The sequence below is a fragment of the Puma concolor genome, chromosome A2, assembly GCF_028749965.1.
Source record: "Puma concolor isolate L17-30 chromosome A2, mPumCon1.1.hap2, whole genome shotgun sequence".
Taxonomy (NCBI): domain Eukaryota; kingdom Metazoa; phylum Chordata; class Mammalia; order Carnivora; family Felidae; genus Puma; species Puma concolor.
In genome coordinates, this window is record NC_141668.1 from 20,087,562 (window position 1) to 20,106,695 (window position 19,134).

The window sequence follows — 19,134 nt, forward strand, 5'->3', positions numbered from 1 at the left end:
ATCAAGTGCATACTTTCCAAGTGGTTACAGTCTGGTTGGCAAGGCAGATATAGAAAGAGATAAACGGCACAATACAGTATGTAAAATGCTCAGATGAAGATTACTTAATTCAGCCTGAAAGGGTCCAAAAAAAGTTTCTTGGAAGTGCTGATGCTTAAGTTACATTTTAAAGGAGGAATGGGTGGAGGAGAATGAGAAAAGGTAGCAGAATGGGCATTAGGCTCAGAGACAGCTTGAATAAAGGTAAGGGGGTGAGAAATGGCAGGGCATTGTAGGAGAACTAAGGGCAGTTCAGTGCCTTTAAAAACAGAGATCTAGAGGGGTGCCTGGGTGGCTTAGTCGGTTAAGCGTCCAACTTCGGCTCAGGTCAGGATCTCACAGTTTGTGGGTTCGAGCCCCGCGTTGGGCTCAATCCTGACAGCTCAGAGCCTGGAGGCTGCTTCGGAATCTGTGTCTCCCTGTCTGCCCCGCCCCTGCTCATGCTTGCTCTCAAAAATATATAAATGTTGAAAAAATTAAAAAAAAAAAAAAAAAACCCAGAGATACAGATTGTGAAGAACATTGTGAAGAACCTTCTAAGTCATGTTAAAGATCCTGGATCTTGCCCACCGGATGATGACAGGCCACTGTAACAAGTTGTATGGTCAGATTTGCATTTAGATAGATCACTTTGGCACAGCAGTTGTATCATAAGAGGAGAAGAAAAATGGAAGCAGGCTAATCACTAGGAGGCTACTGAGATGATTCAGGTGAGAAACAATGAAGGTATAAAGTAGGGCGGCGACAGTAGGGATGAAGAAGAAACGACAGATGTAGAAATATTTAGGAAGTAAAATCAGCGGATCTTCAGGACAAGTATCAAAAAGAGGCATTAACATTATACCTAACTTACAGATGAGAAAATTGAGACTTCTAGAAATTAAATATCTTGTCGCGTATCCCACAGCCAGAAAGAACAACGTTTCTATGGAGGAAATGCATTCAGAGTTTTTAAAAAAAAAACTTTTAGATCACAACCCGCTCATTAGTTGGTGACTGAATATTTGGGCCCAAACCAGCACCGAAGGAAGGATTAAGGAAAGGAAACAGTCAAAGTCGAAGTCTACAAGTCAAAGTAGAAGGTCAGAAGGAACATTTTCAGTAAGTAAAATTCACATTTGGCAAGGGATAAAATAGGTATGTAATTAAATATATTGCTTTAAATAAGGACATTGGAGGCTAAAAATACTGTGAAGATCCAAAGGTAATTATACTGTTCAACGTTAGGAGAAATTCTTCATGGAGATACATAGATGACTTGGAGGGAATCTTCCTGTGCTCTGTAAGGCAACTGTTATTATCGGTGCTTGAAACGAGAGGAAAGAAGAAAGGGAATGGTAGTATCTACAGAAATAAGAAAAAGGGTTGGCTCATTCGCAGACACGGTTTTACCAGCTGGTTCAGCAAATGGAAAGGTAGCAGATTCCAGGCTCTTATTGTAAGCACTTTGTTAATTGAATTTAATTTGATGAAATATTTACTGAGTGCCTGCTGCGTTCAAGGAGTTATGCCTTGCGCTGGTTCTATTATTGATACTGATAATTACACTGGCCTCGTTCGCTTCCGTATCAGCACGAAGAACTCCCTAGGCCCGTGCAGCACACCCAGGTTGGCTACGGTTTCCACCTGGTGCTGTGGTTTACAACCCAAGCCAGTGTGGAGCGCCGATGAGGGAAAGCAGTGTTAGTGCTAGCTGATATGGCGGTGGTGGCTGGGTTGTTAACTAATTCACATAACTAATTCAGTGTGGAAAGTGGGAAATTAAGTGAATTGCAACATGGGTAATTGACCCCTAATGAATTCAAGCTAAATAGCTATTTTCACTATTCTTGTTTCTCAGTATATTACCGGGATGCACTTTTCAACTGTTTAGATGTTTCAAATGGTTCTGGGGAAACTAAAAGAAGCTATGTGATAATGAAGCCTTCTTGTCATTTCATGATATATGTGAAACCTTAAGCCATCCTTAGCGTGACACTGGTATACGAAGAAAATCAACGAACAATCAGATACCCAAATAGCGGACGCAGAAAATACCCTATTAGCACTTAAGACTCTGCACTTCATAATCGAAAGACCAGAATGGCTTGAATTCCTTATTCTTTTAGACTAAATTGTACTTTGCCATCAGGATTTTATTGAGGACTAAAGCCTATAGTTAATAAAAATGTAGTACTTTAAAGTTATGATAGATGTTTTAAATTGATGCATATATATATTTATTTATGTAAAAAATTCCTCCGTATGGGGCATCGATGAAATGTCAGTATCTAGTACGCCTTCCCAGGGAAATTCAGGACTACTCGGACATTTAACAGTCTATACTTACTCTGCTTTTAAGAAATAAAACAATTTAGGGGTGCTTGGGTGGCTCAGTTGGTTAAGCATCTGACTTTAGCTCAGGTCATGATCTCGTGGCTCTCTGCTGTCAGTGGGAAGCCTGCTTCAGATCTCTTTTTCCCTCTCTCTCTGTCCCTGCCCTGCTCTCTCTCTCTCTCTCAAAACTAGATAAACGTTAAAAAGAAAAGATTGTTTGGGGTCCCAAAGTTAACAAAAAAAGAAATAAAACAATTTAGGGCCGCCTGGGTGGCTCAGTCGGTTAAGCGTCTGACTCTTGATCTCAGCTCAGGTCATGATCTCACCATTCATGGGTTTGAGGACTGCATCCGGCCCTGTGCTATCAGCTTGCATTCTCTCTCTCCCTTTCTCTGCCCCTTCCCTGCTTGCACTTTCTCTCTCTCTCTCTCTCAAAATGAATAAATAAACTTTTAAAATAAATATTAAAAAATAAAACAATTTATAAGACGTCTAACCAAAAACAAAACAGAACACAACAAATTATATGAACAATCAACTCAGTGAAACATGTAAGTTAATCCCTAATGAGAAAGAGAACGCAGCTGAGCACAGACAGAAACCCTCGATGCTAAAAAGTGCTCTGGGGCTGGACGGTCTGTTCTTTTTCTTCCTGTTTTTTACTAAAACCACCATGCGGCAGCTTCTTCATTTCCATGCCCCCCCACCTCCCCCTCCCACCCTGACACACTCAACTGCATGCTTGAGAAGTCACTTAATGAGAGCTGAGGTTTAACCTAAGTTTTGCTCACTGTGACCCTGAATAAATACATCCTTGTCCTATGCCTGAGTTCCACGACCACGTGACTTCTGGAAGGCTGTGAAACATAAATGCCGAAAGTCGAATTTCAAAGTGCAACACGTCACAGGTCCCTTGACAGTGACATTAAATTATCAGGCGGAATGGCCCAGCTATCAACAGGTAGGACAGGGGAAGGGGGAGACAACCGGACACAGACCTGGGCATCTCACATTGGGTACCACTATGGGCAAATATTGGCAGCAAAATGGAAGAGTCGGAAATAAAATATCCTCAAGATGACTAAGAATGGGGAAACAGGCTTTAAAGAGAAGAAGCAGAAGGGAGAAAAACCTGCCTTTTACCAAGAGATCACTGTTTGCGAGGCAGTACGTCAGATATCGGGTATACCTTAGTTGACCTGACCCTATGAGAAATGTATAATATAGACAATTGCATGGATGATATTAAAAGTGCCTTGTCCCAGCCAAGTCCATGCTTGTCTGCTGAGTCACGCGGGGACTAAAGAACAGAAATGAGGCAGGAGTATAACATTCGATGTAGGTCTTGCCTCGGTATTCCATGGGTAGGCTGGGGATAGTGTTGAATAAAAGCACCTCTCCCCGCTTGTTTGTGGGAGGAGTTTCCGGCCACTGGGGGTGTGTGGGGCAGCCATCTGTCCCTCGGTGACCCATGCTCTGCTTCGTGGAACGAGGCAGATACAGCAGCATATGCAAGAGTCTTTTGTGGGGGCGTTTCTCTAGCACACTTCCAAGGTTTCTGTGAAAAGTCCCAAGGCGGCTGGCTTGAGCAAATGTGGTAATTGGGCTGTGGTACCTTTAAACAAATAACATGAAGGAGTTTTCCTCACACTCCCTCTTTTAGTAGCAGACATGACAGAAGTTCGGAACATCTCCTTTCTCTGCATAAAGTTTGAGCAAATATTTTTCTTCATAAAGCCAGCCCGGAAGGATGGCCTTTCTAATTCCTGTATGAAGAAAGACTGATGCTATTTCTGCTTTGGTGCTTACACTAATAATCCATAAATATTAACATTAATATTGTGGTAAGAATGTCTCTCTGCGCTTTCTCCGTACCCTGGTATCACTGTTTAAAGACTGTACCATAAAAGGCCAACTGTCATCACAGTTCTTGAGCGAAGTTTTATATTGCCGTAAAAATTGTGCAAGAGACTCTCTTAGAGGAGATGGACAGGTTGTCAGGGGACCCACAGCGTTTCCAATGAAGGAAGAGGATATGGGGCCACCGTATGCTGATCCTTTGTTTAGGCTGCCTCACCTAAAGCTCCCAGGGATTCCTCACTATCAAGAGAACAGTCCCAGTCTTATTTAGAAAACAGCACAACTACATGAGAGTGTCCAAGATAAAACCTGGACTAAAAGGTAAACACCTAAACTGTGTGCTACAGATCAGTTCCAAAGCCCGGAGAAAGTATACACTTCTTTGAGAAAGAATTCACTAAGAACCACAGAGAACTGAATTTTTTTCAGACTTAGAATGTTAAGATTCTCAATAATGAGCTATATATAGAAAGCGATATTGTTTGAACTGGCACTTCTCCCCCAGGTATTAGGCTAATGACTTTATCATCTTTCCTTTCAGGAAGTTTCTCACATAAAGACAATCTTTATATACAGAGACCCACTTACATGGCTTATCATCACCTTTACCGAGGTTCTATAATATAATAATTCCGATAATACCTCGTCTTGTCTTCTAACAACATCAGGCTTCATAATACCTCATCGTTGCCATACGCTGTGTGTTTTAGAAGAATGAGGCTCCAAAGAGATCTAGAACACACACATATTGGAAAATAAAAAGAAGAAAAAAGACGAGAGGAAACCCTCAATTGCAATTAAAATTGGTAGTTCTCCAGTACAACGCCCCAACGCTAGTTAATACAGACATTTCCAATAACTTTAATCTTTAAGTGCTGATTGTCAAAAAAAAAAAAAATCAAGTTTGCGTTTCTTAAAAGACAAGAGGGAAGAAAATGACTTGTCATATCTGACTGGTTCGGAAATATAAAATCCAATTCTGAAGAAGGAGAGATAAGAAAAGCGCTGTGGAAGTGCCATCAGCTTAGCAAACACTAAATAATGAACAATGCAGAGACTGTCCAGCATGATAAAATACTCTATTAGAGGGACTGTTTTTAAATGAGTGATAATTGTGGCACATCCACAGTGAAAGGTTATTGAATTTTTATCTGTAGCAAGAAGCTTTTGACAGACGTGCTGAAAAGTCACCTACAAATAGTACCTTCTTCAGATGAATTTGACCAAAGGGGTTTTCCGGCATGTGACATCTTTCTGACATTTACAGGATTTTTGCTTCCTTGAAGAATCTGATCAGATATTCTCGGTTTCCAGAAAGACACTTGGGTTTTTCATCACTCTTATAGAAAAGTCCTCATTATGCTTCCTTTCATAACAATTGGATTAAGTTGTTAGTTAGGGACCGCAGTCAAATCCACCCGGGATTCAATGACCAGAGCTCAAAGATGTTAGTGTGCTGAATTAACTGCTGTTAATAAACAACACTGTGTCTTAGGGCCCTGCACCTGGCATGTCCCTCTATCTCCTGTGAAGAAAGAGGTCTTTTACATTTTTCTTGTATGATTTCTAATACTGGATATAAGCTATAGTACTGAATTCAGGACAATAAAGTAAAAGAGAACCTTTCCCTAAATCCATGACTACAAAATTTGGCTCCAGGACAGATCCTTGTCGGGGGTGGTAGGGGTACAGCTTTTAAGCTTCACCTTCTTAAAACGGGTGAAATGTCAAGATCATTTATCCCCATGTCCCCTTTTAAAGCACACTCAATGCCATCCACACCAGGAGGCGGCATCACACCCATCTTGCTGTAATTTTGGGAGACAGTCGAAGAAGAGCACTATCTCTGCGTGCGGGGAAACAGAGGCACGCCGGCTTGGTGTTCTGAGGCACAGCAGTAGCAGGTGATTGTATTGTTTTTCTAGGCACCGTCGTCTGCACTCTGACAACAGTCAGGCTTTAGTCTAGATTTTGTCACTGTCCCATTTTGACCTCGGGCCAATGGTCAAACTTCTGTTTCACGATCATGCTTTGTGAAACTGAGAGAATGAAGACTGGCCCGTCAACTGCAGCTTCAGGCAGGGATAAGGGATTAAGAATTAATGGTTACAAAGGACCTTGAAAGTGTGAAATGCAATCTAAATGTTGAGTCCATTCCCGTCATCGTGATGCCCTTTGGGACTGTCGCATGCACACACGATTCGCACATAGCGCCCCGTTGCTACGCTTTACTGGGGCTGGCAGTCTGGAAAGGGTCCTTATGCACTATTGATTAATAAGTAAGCTGTCTGAAAAAAGCATATCCAGTTTACATTTAGAACATTTTTCTAAATTCAATCTCCACAGATGGTGATTTCTTCCATTAAATCTGGGCCAGCCCTCTATTCTCTTTGTTTTTCCTGTCAGGATTCGTCTCTCCTACCCACTCAACTCTGCAGCATACCTAAACTCAGTTTCAAGGGTGAAGAAATTAAGAGACATACTCTTTTTCTAGTGAGGAGTTCATTAAGTCATGGTTAGTGGGCTTATCTCAAGTTTTAAAGCACCCAACTATCTCAGGGCTTTTCTAGATAAGAGCTCAGATTGAATAGTACAATCAGTGCCTTCAGGTACAATCTTTCACTCGATTCTCATTAGAAGAGGTTTCCTATTTGGCAGCCAAATCAGTCCCCTTAGGTTTTGTTTCGCTCAAGTCCTGTTGCCCTAACAGCTACTCCTCACCTCAGCTCGGGTGGGGGCTCAGGTAATCCTGCGTTTCCACTATTCTTCTCTGTCTGGCTCTGTCATTTCGGGAGGTCATTTTAGAGCCCTCCCTTGTTTTCCAACTCCTTCCGGCCTCCTCCTTTTCCCAAAGATTTTCAATTTTATTTCTTCTTCCTGTTTCCACTTTGGAGTTTTGTTTGAAGATATAATCATTCAGCTGGAAGCTCCCAGCCACCATACTTAAGTCTCCATGATATTACCATATTTTAATAAAATATTTCCCTTATGGATACAAATGTTGGCATTTTCAAAGAAACAGCCACATAATTCTTTATGGAGAGATACTCAGAGCTCCATAATTACACTGAAATGCCCACAGCACTGGCCCTCTATAGCTTCACAATTGATAATCACCTCTGAGCTGAGGGAGGTCGGGTACTGCTTCCTAATCAGTATGCAGACAGGACCATGAACTCTACAGATGACCAGCTGATTGACAAGAAGGGAATTGTTTCTGGTTCTGTCTTTAAATAATAACAGAGTCCTCTTTTCACAGTTTTGAAGAACAAAAAGGCTACCTCTTTGAGATTCAACTCTGGCTTCTCAGATGGGCACTTGTACACAGAGGCGACTTTCAGACGCAGGTCCATTCTCAGACACATCCCATGACCTCTGAAACACTGGGGAACCCTGTGGACTGAGAGCCGTGATTTACTAGAAATGATTCGGGAGCACAGATGTTAGAGTTTTAAACGCAACCAACCGTAGGACTTGAGATCAAAGAGAAGCTGGAAAGGGCAGGAGGAAAGTCCAGGCCCAGCAACTAAGGGAGGAGAGCGATGAGTGAGAGCTCTAGTGAGAACACTGAGAGTAGGGACCTCGGGAACCCCATATGGAGTCCCCACAACACCCTGCTAACAGCTCGCAAGTTCATCATCTCATTTAATGGCTATGGCCACCCAAGGAGTACGTATCACGGTTTCTATTTGACAGGTAAAGAGACCTTTTTAGCTCAGAGAGGCTAAGTAAATTCCCTGTGGTGATATAACCCCCTTCACGTGTCCCCAAGTGTACCTGACTTCAAAGTCACATATGTGCTGTATGCCTCCTAGACCAGGAGAAGTACAGGAAAGAGTCTCTGGACTAAAAGAACATCATAGGTATTCAGGGCCAGGCAAAAATGGCCACAAGTCAGGAGCCACGTGAGGGTACTCAATGAGAGGAAAGGGAACCACAGGGTGGAAATGTTAAGAGGGCTGACCATTGTGTATCAGTGCTTAAAGTGTACTGAAAGCAAAGAAACATGGATCAGCCTGAAGCTGGAACGATAATTAGCAGTAAGAGCGCACAGCACATCAATGCGGAGAAAGAGCTGGAGGGGTCCAGATGGTCTTTCTCATAAAATGAGAGAGGCACCAGCATCTCTACTGTTAGTGACAACAGGGTTTCAACAGAGTCCTATGAATCGGTGAGCATCCTGAGCACCGGGGCTTTTCACACAGTCCGTCCTTAGGATGAATTTCAAGCAGTTTATAAACAACAGAGTACAATGAAGACTGAAAGTGAACAAAATGGAATCATCGTAAAATCGTCATTTGGTGTTTTTACTCCTACAAAACATATGATTAGTTGTGAAACTGGGTACACACGGAAACGGACTTGGGACATTATTTTAAAAAGTGAGAAAAGCACATACAGAACTAGAAGCAGCGTCAATTAGGTAAGATCAAAATAAATTCGGAGTTGGACAGTGGACAGGAAACTCACGAACAAGATGTAAGGCCAGTGGTAATTGAATTTTCTCGGTAAAAAATGAAATTAACCAAAGGCAGCGAATGTGGGCAGCATCACTGATAGAGGAAGGAAGGTGAGAGTGAGGCCACAGAAGGAAAGCCAGTTTAAGAAAATGACTACTAGCAAGACTAAAAACTGATTATGGCACAGAAAGCCTAACCTCAGAAAGACGAGGAGGGAAACGAAATATGCAGGGTCGGACTAAGCAATGCCTGGTGAGGAGCTGTCTGATAACAGTCTACAAATATTTGAAACTTGTAAATACCGAAGCAAGAGAGGAATTAGCTCGCATGGAGTTCTAATTAAAAATAATCAGATGAAATTATGGCAGGGAAAACTCTGGCTTAATAGTTTGACAAACGCAAAGCTGAAACAGGACAGCGTCCCATGAGATCTTGACTAGGGACATTTTTATTCTCATTTGTGTCAAGACAGGAAAACAAACAGCAGTAGGTGTGAGTATGTGGAGAGGTCCACATTTTATCTTACATTTGCCAGCAAGGCAGAAAAAGCCCACGATAGTGACCTCCAGCATGGGAGAATTCATATTCCATCTTCTAGAAAATGTTAAATTTTTAAAGGCCTCCTGGAACACCACAAAACCACGTACGTGAGGGATGGGAGTATACAGACATCTGGACCTTTTCCATCTTTATTTTCAGTGATACAGTTGACTTGTAAACACTTCCACATTCATTCCATTGGTTTGGCAATTGCAGTCTTTCGTGTTAAGAGAGACAAGGATTCCTTGTGCCCTTCTCCTTTGGCTGTCCTGAGAAGGGTAGGAGGAATGGCTTTATTTATTTATTTTTTAATTAAAAAAAAATTTTTTTTTAAACATTTATTTATTTTGAGACAGAGAGAGACAGAGCATGAACGGGGGGAGGGTCAGAGAGAGAGGGAGACACAGAATCTGAAACAGGCTCCAGGCTCTGAGCTGTCAGCACAGAGCCCGACGCGGGGCTCGAACTCACAGACCGCGAGATCATGACCTGAGCCGAAGTCAGGTGCTCAACATAATGAGCCTCCCAGGCGCCCCGAACTAAGGACTGTTTAGCACATATGGTAACTAAGAAGTAGCTATAGGCCCTAATCAAGGGGCTCAGGGTAGAAAAAACAGCTCCTCTCACACACAGACTTTCAGACCCACAAGATTATATAATCTATATCAACCGCATAATTGTTTAAGGTAGATAACTAATTTTTTTTTTTTTTTAGCAGCGATTCAACTTGCCCAAACATTGAGCTTACAATAGATGCATTCATTCATCATGTTAAAAAATAGTCACCACGAAGATACACAGAACAATTTGTGGTGGGTAAGTGGAAAGTCGATCCAGAATTCAGAAGGAACTGTCTAGAGAGGACTACATGCATTGGAGGCATAAAAATCAATCCCAGAACATCATCAGTGATAAGTCACACTGATAGGAATTATTCTTGAAACGATTTGATGAGAATAGCACTTTATCTCTGTGGTTTTCCTTCCCCAAACCCATAAGCTCAGTCTCATCACGAAAAGAGATTAGGCAAACCCATACTGAAGGACGTTCTGCAAAATACCTGACCAGTTTTCCTTTCAAAGCGGTCACGGTCATCAAAAGCAAAGAAAGGCTAGGAAGCTGTCACAGTCTACATGCACTCAAAGAGACATAATGACTAAATATATTATATCCTGGAGGGTATCCTGGAATGCAAAAAGGACATTAGGTAAAAACTAAGGAAGAGTCTCATAAAGTAAAGACATTAGTTAATAATAATAATAAGGTATCAATACTGGTTCATTAGTTGTGAGGAGTGTGTCAGTACTTGTGTGAGATGTTAACAGTCGGGAGAAATGGGTGTGAGATGCAAGGAAACTCTGACATTTCTGTCACTTTATTCTGAATCTAAAGCTCTTCCGAAATAAAAATTCTAATAAAAAATCCATGCCTGGACCCCCACGATGGACATACAAGCATTCAACAGTGAATGGAGGTAAGGGATTATATGAGCAGCTGGAGTCTTCAGGAACCGTGAGGGAAGCACAGCGACTGGAGAAAGGTCAGTGTACCAGCCAAGTTTGCAACACGTGAAAAAGGGAACCACAGTCATTTTATACTGGTTGACGTGACTGGTAGAACGTGAACGTTTCTAAAAATGATCACACAAATCAAATAATCAACCAAATTGTAACACAAACCATCTGATGGCGTGCGCGTTTGCCGATGATACAAAATTATATTCCTGCAACAGTAAAACATCTGTCCCGCCCTGTACCTGACCATGTTGGGAGACATGAAAGATGCTGAACCAATTATGTAAATAATAGCACAGGGCAGTGTTTCCCACAAGTTGTTCCATGGAAGAAAAGTCCTGTGAGGTGCTTTGTGGTGAGAGAATTCACTGCTAAGTTTGGGAAACACTGAACTGCTGTAAATGTGGAGCATTCAAATGAGGAGCTGAATTTTGAGTTTTCTTTAAGTTTAATTCGCCACACAAGGGTAGGGGCTACTGGATAGGACAGTGCAGTATCTCGAATATATTACATAACATGGTAACAAGACAGGTGGAGCTTCTAAGTTAGAGAATACCCATAGAACAAAAATAGACAGTGACAAATTCGAGAAATGTTCTCCGACTACTATGATGACATTCACAAGGGATATGTACAATAATCCTGTATATTTAAGGCCTAGAAATTCTGGTTACACACTGACAATGATGATCAGAAATGATCATAGGTTGGATGTTGGCATTAAAGTGCTTGTGTTAAAAAAAACATGATGACCCTCCGGGATGCTTTAATAGAAATATGGCATGAACGGCCTTGCTGGCACTGTCTTGGTCCCAGTCAAGACAATGATGCAGCGGAGAGAAAATTAAAGTGGGAATTTGAAGAGCTGGATCCATCCCAGTTCAGGCACAGACATGCAGCGTGACCATTCTGAAGCCTCGATTTCCTCGTGTGCAAAATAAGGGAGTTGGACCAGATGGTTTCTAAGATCCCTAGCAATAATTTCACTTCCAGAAAGAAGCATAATTTCACACACATATTCACTACAGCGTTATTTGCAACAGCCAAGAGTTGGAAGCAACCCAAACGTCCACTGACAGATGCATGAATTTTAAAAAGGTGGTATACACATACAATGAAATATTTTTCAGCCATAAAAAAGAAGGAAATCCTATCACATGCTATAACATGGATGAATCTTGACACCATTATGTTAAGTGAAATAGGCCAGTCCCAAGAAGATAAATTCGGTATGATTCCAAATATGTAAGGGTATCTAAAGTCAAACTTCTAGAAACAGGAAGTAGAATGTGGCTCCCCTGGGCGGGGAGAGAGGGGAAATGGAGAATTGTTCAATGGGTATAGAGTTTGATGAAAAAGTTCTAGTGATCTGCTATACAATAATATATTTAACACTTCTGTACTGTATGCTTAAAAATGGTTTTTACAATTAGAAAGGAAGTGGATAAATAATTGTATAACTAATAGTACAATTCCAGAACCAATTCCAGGAACCAAAATTATGACATTTACTCAGTCTGGAGGTTAGAGGGATATTTTAACCTTTTGATTTCTTAAACTGGAAAAGGGTAGGGTATGGCATTTTATTGTTTATCATCCATGCATGTGGGTTCAGCAAGAACTTCGGTAATGAGAACTGTGAGCAGAGGTGGAGAAGCCTGGGTCAAAGTCACCTACAGAAGGGCCCACATTCACAAACAGCCAAGTCTCCATCCAAGAGAGTGTCAGTGAACTTGGGCCTGCTCTGGGCTCCTAATTCTCCCACATTTGGTTGCTCTTGATTCAGAGACTGGGATCCTCAGGCCAGAAGTCTTAGTCTATCTAATCTGTAGAGATGGGCAGGTAGGGGCCAGGGAAATATTTTCAGACACATTTAGTATTTTACAGAGAAAAGAGCCAACATTTAATTTCTGAAGAATACGACAGAAGAAAGAGGTTTAGACTGAAGCAAAGGGACTTTGGAGAAAGAAAGAAAGAAAGAAAGAAAGAAAGAAAGAAAGAAAGAAAGAAAGAAAGAAAGAAAGAAAGAAAGAAAGAAAAGAAGGAAGGAAGGAAGAAAGGAAGAAAGGAAGAAAGAAAGAAAGAAAGAAAGAAAGAAAGGAAGGAAGGAAAGAAGGAAGGAAGGAAGAAAGGAAGAAAGGAAGAAAGGAAGAAAGAAAGAAAGAAAGAAAAAGACAGACCTCCCAGACGGTAAGGTTACTTGAAGAGCAGAATATGTAATCAAGGACGTTTTAGAATCTCTAATCCTGGAGATTTTTTTTTTTACAGACTCCAAGCCAGAGAGGAGGCCCCCTGAGGAAGCAATGCAGACAGAATAAACCCTTGAGCCCTTTGTAGTCCTCTGTAGTCTATTTTTAAAAGCAACATATCCCTAAAACAAAAGGATACAATACAAAAGAACAGCATTAGTGTTCAAATTGAATACACTCCAATAATTTTTATGTAGGTCACATTTGCTGAGAATTTTCTTAACCATAACAGTTAATCTCTGAGTCTTTGTTTAGGATTTTTACACACAGCAGATATTACAAAGGGCAGATATTATCTGGAATCTGTACTACAAGGCTGAAATTGTGATCAATGAGGGAAAATATGTATAAACCTAGATCCTGAACGCCCAGTGCTAACTATGATCCCGCTCAACTTCTTTGCACTGAAAATGTCCTGCATATAAAAGAGTTCTGGGAGTAGGAGACAGAGACTGAGGTACAGGTAGGGAGAAAAACAGACTCAGAAAACAAGATTTATACAAGGAGAATCAGAGAAACTCATGAAAGAAGGTCAAGCTGGGTCAACCCAAGACCTTTCTGGAACTGTTTCTGGAGCTCCTGGCAGAAATGCTCTTTTTGTCTGGGATCAAATAAATCCCGGGACTGCTGGTGGCCAAGGATGTTGCCATATACAAAGTGCTTGCCTGAGATGGAAAGGAATAAAGAGAAAATACCAGGAGACAGAAGAAGTGAGACAGAAAGCGGGAGGGAGAGAGAGTACAAAAGACCATGCAGAGGTGTGTAAGCATGTCTTGTAAACCTGGATCCAGCCACTCCTGAAGTCTTCTGATTAACCAGTTTTATGAGTCAATGCATTATTTTTTTTTCTTTCAATTAGTTTGTTTCTTTCACTGGAAAGAACCCTAAGTAGAACAGGCATAAGGAAGATGAGGGTGGTGGGGGTTAGTTACCTAAGGAAATGGAGCAGGAACTGAGGACTGCAGTAGGACAAAAGTAAGAACAGTGCCTTTGATGTAGGCAGGACCTATTTGAGGGGAGGAGACCCTTTGAGTATAGAGAGACAGAGTGACATTTAGGCAAACACCAAAAGAAAAATTATCTTTGAAGAAATGGCCAACTTTGACCTCTTGGACAAATGGGCAGCCATGTCCTACCTCTAAAAGGCAATACTCTCTTCTTTTTTGTTTTTTTAAATATTTAAAAAAATTTTTATTTATTTGAGAGAGAGAGAGAGCGTGAGCAGGGAGAGGGGCAGAAGGGGAGGGGGAGGGGGGGAGAGAGAGAGAGAGAGAGAGAGAGAGAGAGAGAGAGAGAGAATGAATCCCAAGTGGGCAACACACTCATCATGGAGCCCAACATGGGGCTTGATCCCAGGACCCTGGGATCATGACCTGAGCTAAAACCAAGAGTCAGATGCTCAACCGACCGAGCTGCCCCAGCGCCCACTATACTCTCTTCTGTATGACGTGGATGTTTCGGGAGGGTGAGAGTCCTGCTGTACTGTCTGGACAAATATTCTACTATGAAAATAATTCTCTGCCAACTTGCTCTACTCCCTCACATTAATAGCTTCCGCATTATACCGAAGCCTGGTATTTACCATACCAAACGATGAACAGGATGCAGAACAAGAAATAAACCTACAATCTTTTCTGGATTTCTTCCCATCCTGCTGAGGATCCATGAGTGCTAGATAAAAGGCTGGCATTCCCTTCATGTTATCCAATCTCTGGATTTGGAAACGCTTTTGTTGAGGTGATCATTTAGTTCACTTTTCAAAAGAATAATAAAGACCTGTCCCTTATTCCCTTTCTAGAGTCACACTGACATGGGGCAATCAAAGTAACCCATTATCAGAGAATTCCCTGCATTGCTCAAATTATAAACATCAATGGGCACCTCTCTTGGGAATTCAAAGAACAGACGAGTGTGGGTGAGCTAGGCTCGTTGTTAGCGGAATAAACCAGGTTTGCTTGGTGCTTTGTTTTAGCAAAGACAACATAAGTAGTGATTATAGTTCACTTGGGTTTTGTACTGATCATCAAAATGCTGACAGTCACTTAAATCACTCACTGGGTGGAATAATCACCGTGAAAGGAACCAAGAGAGTATAACTTATATTACAAAATGGAACTGAGCACAGGAGACAAAGTATTAATGGGTGTGGTCGAAGAGATCTTTGTCAGAATAACGCAAGAATTAGACATCAAGTGTACTAGGGACTCTCAGTGACATGAAGACAACAGCTAAATTGTGCAATTACAAAGTTGAGCGTAACTCAGAGAACATCTTTCTCTTTTTGCAAACAGATGATGCCAGGTTAGCCCGGCAGTGGCTTGTTGTAGAGGTTATGTACTGTCTTGCTGTGTAAAAACCCTTTTAAAATGGACAGAACAGAAATCTGGAATGCTGAGCCACTGAAATAAGCGACTGCATTATTAAACGTTAGATGTTGATGGCCCACCAAGCGAGAGGACCCCTTCCAATCATCACTAATAAGCCAACCCAACCAGCCCGGCATTTGTAAGGGTCAAAGGAAAAACTGGGAAAAGAAGCTCGGGGTCCCTTTAGGGGACTGTTTATTTGGCAATTATCAAAAGGGCAATTAGCTCTGACTTTTCTTTGTGGTGGAGTGGGGTGGGACTGGGAGATAAAACGGATAATTTAGACAACTGCTTGTAACAGATTGCCTGATAATGACAGGATTAACAAGTTGAGGGCCCTTCAAGGATATCTACAGATCTGCGCAGGCCCAACACTGTGCCCAAACTATCAATTCTTACAGATTCTGAGAATAAATATGTATAATTTTATCCTCAGAGAAAAAGTAATGCTAAATAATAAAAAGTATAAAAATAAAAGTATAGTAAAAGTAGTATTTCAAGAGGATTTCTAAAGCAGAGTTTATAATCTTGCTCAAAACCCCTTCCTTCTGTCCATTTTCCCCACCTGCTACTGACCTTCAGGATAGCTACACAATCAGCATGAGACCAGTTAAGCAGTGAGCATTCAAGGGACTCTGAGACTCTCTGGGTCCATATGGCAGGGGAGAATTTACCCCTGTGAGTTTCAGCCACACCTCTTCCCATTCTAGGCTGGAAACCGTGGTTAATCAAATAATGACTTTTCAAAAGACGATGATAATAACTTACACTGAAGTTCAGTCCAAACAATGCAAGTATTTTCTTTCTAATTATCTCCTAACATTAACTCTAATATTAAGTTCAAAGCCGATCGTTTCTTTCATGTTATTGCTGTTATGTTACTTTTTTCTGTTGTTTATTTATGCACTCAAATCTGTCAGTGCCTTTATTCCTTCTTCCTATCATTTTTTCTTTGCTTTTCTTTTTTTTAAAAATTATTTTTTAACATTTATTTATTTTTGATACAGAGAATATGAACAGGGGAGGGTCAGAGAAAGAGGGAGACACAGAATCTGAAACAGGCTCCAGGCTCTGAGCTGTCAGCACAGAGCCCGACACGGGGCTCGAACCCACGGACCGCAAGATCATGACCTGAGCCAAAGTCAGATGCTTAACTGACTGAGCCACCCAGGCACCCCTCTTTGCTTTTCTTTTAACTGCCTAACACATACTTCTGAACTAATGCCTTAAAAAAGAGGATTTATTGGGGTGCCTGGGTGGCTCAGCTGGTTAAGCATCTGACTCTTGACCCAGCTCAGGTCATGATCTCACGCTTTGTGGGTTTGAGCCCCGTGTCTGGCTCTGTGCTGACAGTGCAGAGCCTGTTTGGGATTCTCTCTCTCCCTCTCTCTCTCTGCCCTACCTCTCCCTTTCTCTCTCTCTCCCTCTCTCTTTCAAAATAAATAAATAAGGGGTGCCTGGGTGGCTCAGTAATTTATGCATCTGACTTTGGCTCAGATCATGATCTCATGGTTTGTGAGTTTGAGCCTCATGTCGGGCTCTCTGCTGTCAGTGTAGAGCCTGCTTCAGATCCTCTGTCCCCCTCTCTCTCTGCTCCTCCCCTGCTCATTCTCTCTCTCTCTCTCTCTCTCTCAAAAATAAATGAACACTAAAAAAGATAAACTTAAAAAAAATTTTAAATTTAAAAAATACTTATTTTATAGTTATTGAATAAAGTTTATGGGCCTTAAAGTTTTCAAATGATGTCTCTCAGAGTCAATGGTCCTCAATGGAAAAAAGTTTCCTGTTTTTATTTCATATCCTATATGTTCCTTTCCTTGAATCCTATAGTTAAGTTATCTCTCATCCATCTCTTTTCGGGAATAACTGTTTTTCCCATTTTTTTATTTCCTAGCACCTTCGTCACTTCTATTATTCTCTTGTTAGACACTTTTTCATTAAAATGAAAACATCAGCTGTGTGCTCAGCTCTGAGATACTGTTTCCATCCTTGAGAAGTTATTGTGAGGAGGGCAAAGGTGTTGCTTTCTATTCCTGAGACACAATGGTGTGTTCTTACACGATTTTATGTTTCAAAGGTTTAACATCAAGCTATGTGAACACGAACCTTTTTTGGCCTTCCACGTCTCACAGGAAAGCCGAGATTACGTCCTTTAGGAGAACCACAAAGGACGTAAGGCACAGCCCAAGCAGAATTCTTGCACGGATCTAGCACAGACCTTCTGACAACCTGGCCTTCCCTCATATGGGGACCTGTACACGCACTCACATTTCCAATGAAACTACTCAGTCTAGTTCCTCTGCTGTCCCCAAAACAGCCGCCATGATAGATACTTACTCTGGGATGTAGAAAGATTGGAGAAAGCTGACTTTGTTCGACCTGCTAACCATTCCAGGCTTTCATGCATGTTGGCCAAAGCTTTGAGGTCACTGACATCACGGAGGATGTCTTGCGGAGGGATTAATTTGTCACCCAGGTTCCCAATAAGAACTTCTGACTCCTTACCAAAGGCTGCCCTGAAAAACAAATCAGAAACATACTTCACACACAGCACAGAAAAGAGAGGGGGTGGGCAATACTTTTTAAGGCATGTCTAGCACTGTGTTATTTGTTATAGTCGCTATTTCATAGCATGCTATCTTTCCTATAAGTTTAGCAAACTACCGTATACCTGCTTAAAATTACTCTAATTGGAGAAAGATGGTTCTTAGAAGAATGAAGTTCCCCTGACACTTATGCCTTCAACAGGAACTGGCATGGACCTGACCTAGACAGTGATGGTCGCTGGGGATGGCTTTGATGGCTGCTCTCTTGTGGGTACGTCCTTGCCTCTTCTGTTATGGATGTTGCTGAACAACATTAAAAATGTACATGGTTGAAGGTTATTGTAATACATAAAACCACCAAGTTAATCAGCTAGAAAATGTTTTAGAATGTTCAAAAGCAAAGAGGGTCCAGCCTGTTAAGAGAGCAGATTATAGTTCAGATGGACAGGCCTCGTTCATTCACTCGCTTACTTGTTCTAAAAGCAATCTGAAGCGAATGAGCTACAAAGCATTAAGCTATGTGTTGTTCGAAAAGAGAAACCAGTAAAAATCAATGCTGGATCCTCTGACTGGAAAAACAGAGTTAGGTGGTCTTCGCACAAATCTGTGTCCTCATGACAGTTTGGTGGTGGCGGGGGCGGGGGTGCTGAAAACCCAAATTCTGTGGGCTCACAGAAGGAGGGGGCAGAGGGGCCCCTGAAGACCATACAGCACTGCCCTTGCACATGTGCAGAAACGGAGGCCCAGAGGTGAACCGTTTTGCCCAAATAACACACAAGGGGCAGAGCTGGGACTCAGTCTAATTCCCACAGTGCCCTTTCTTTCAAAAAGACAGAAGGCTGATGTGACAGAAGACGACCGAGGACGCTAGGGAGAAAAATCTGGTCTTTTAGGGCAAGTTCCACGCAGGTGAGTAAGCAGAGTTGCGGCTGGTGGAGGTTGGAACAGGCACCTGGAGAGTTTTCTGTAAGTCCCAAGGCTTTTGAAACCTCAGAACACCTTAAGTGAGCAGGAGCAAAGGGTTTATTTAAGTAGAACAAACCAAATGAAGTGTCCAGCTGGCAGTGATTAGTAGCAGCTGACATACAGTCAGAAGGATGCTTAATTGACACATAGGCCCGTAGGGCCCAGCACTAGAGCAGACGCTCCACGTTGAGAAAAACGCCTGCTGTGAATTAAATGCTTCATAAAGAAGGTTTACGCTGCCAAGTAGTGACTCGCCATTAGGCTTTTTGTTTCAACGG

The 19,134-nt window shown here is 41.8% G+C and overlaps 1 protein-coding gene across 1 annotated transcript in view; it reads right to left on the reverse strand.

Moving 5' to 3' along the window:
* The window catches only part of EXOC4 (exocyst complex component 4), a 765,046-nt gene that overhangs the window by 101,985 nt on the left and 643,927 nt on the right, over nucleotides 1-19,134 (reverse strand). The window contains exon 14 of the mRNA XM_025930053.2: nucleotides 17,682-17,860. Within this exon, the coding sequence (XP_025785838.1) occupies nucleotides 17,682-17,860 (179 nt within the window). The remainder of the gene's footprint in view (nucleotides 1-17,681; nucleotides 17,861-19,134) is intronic.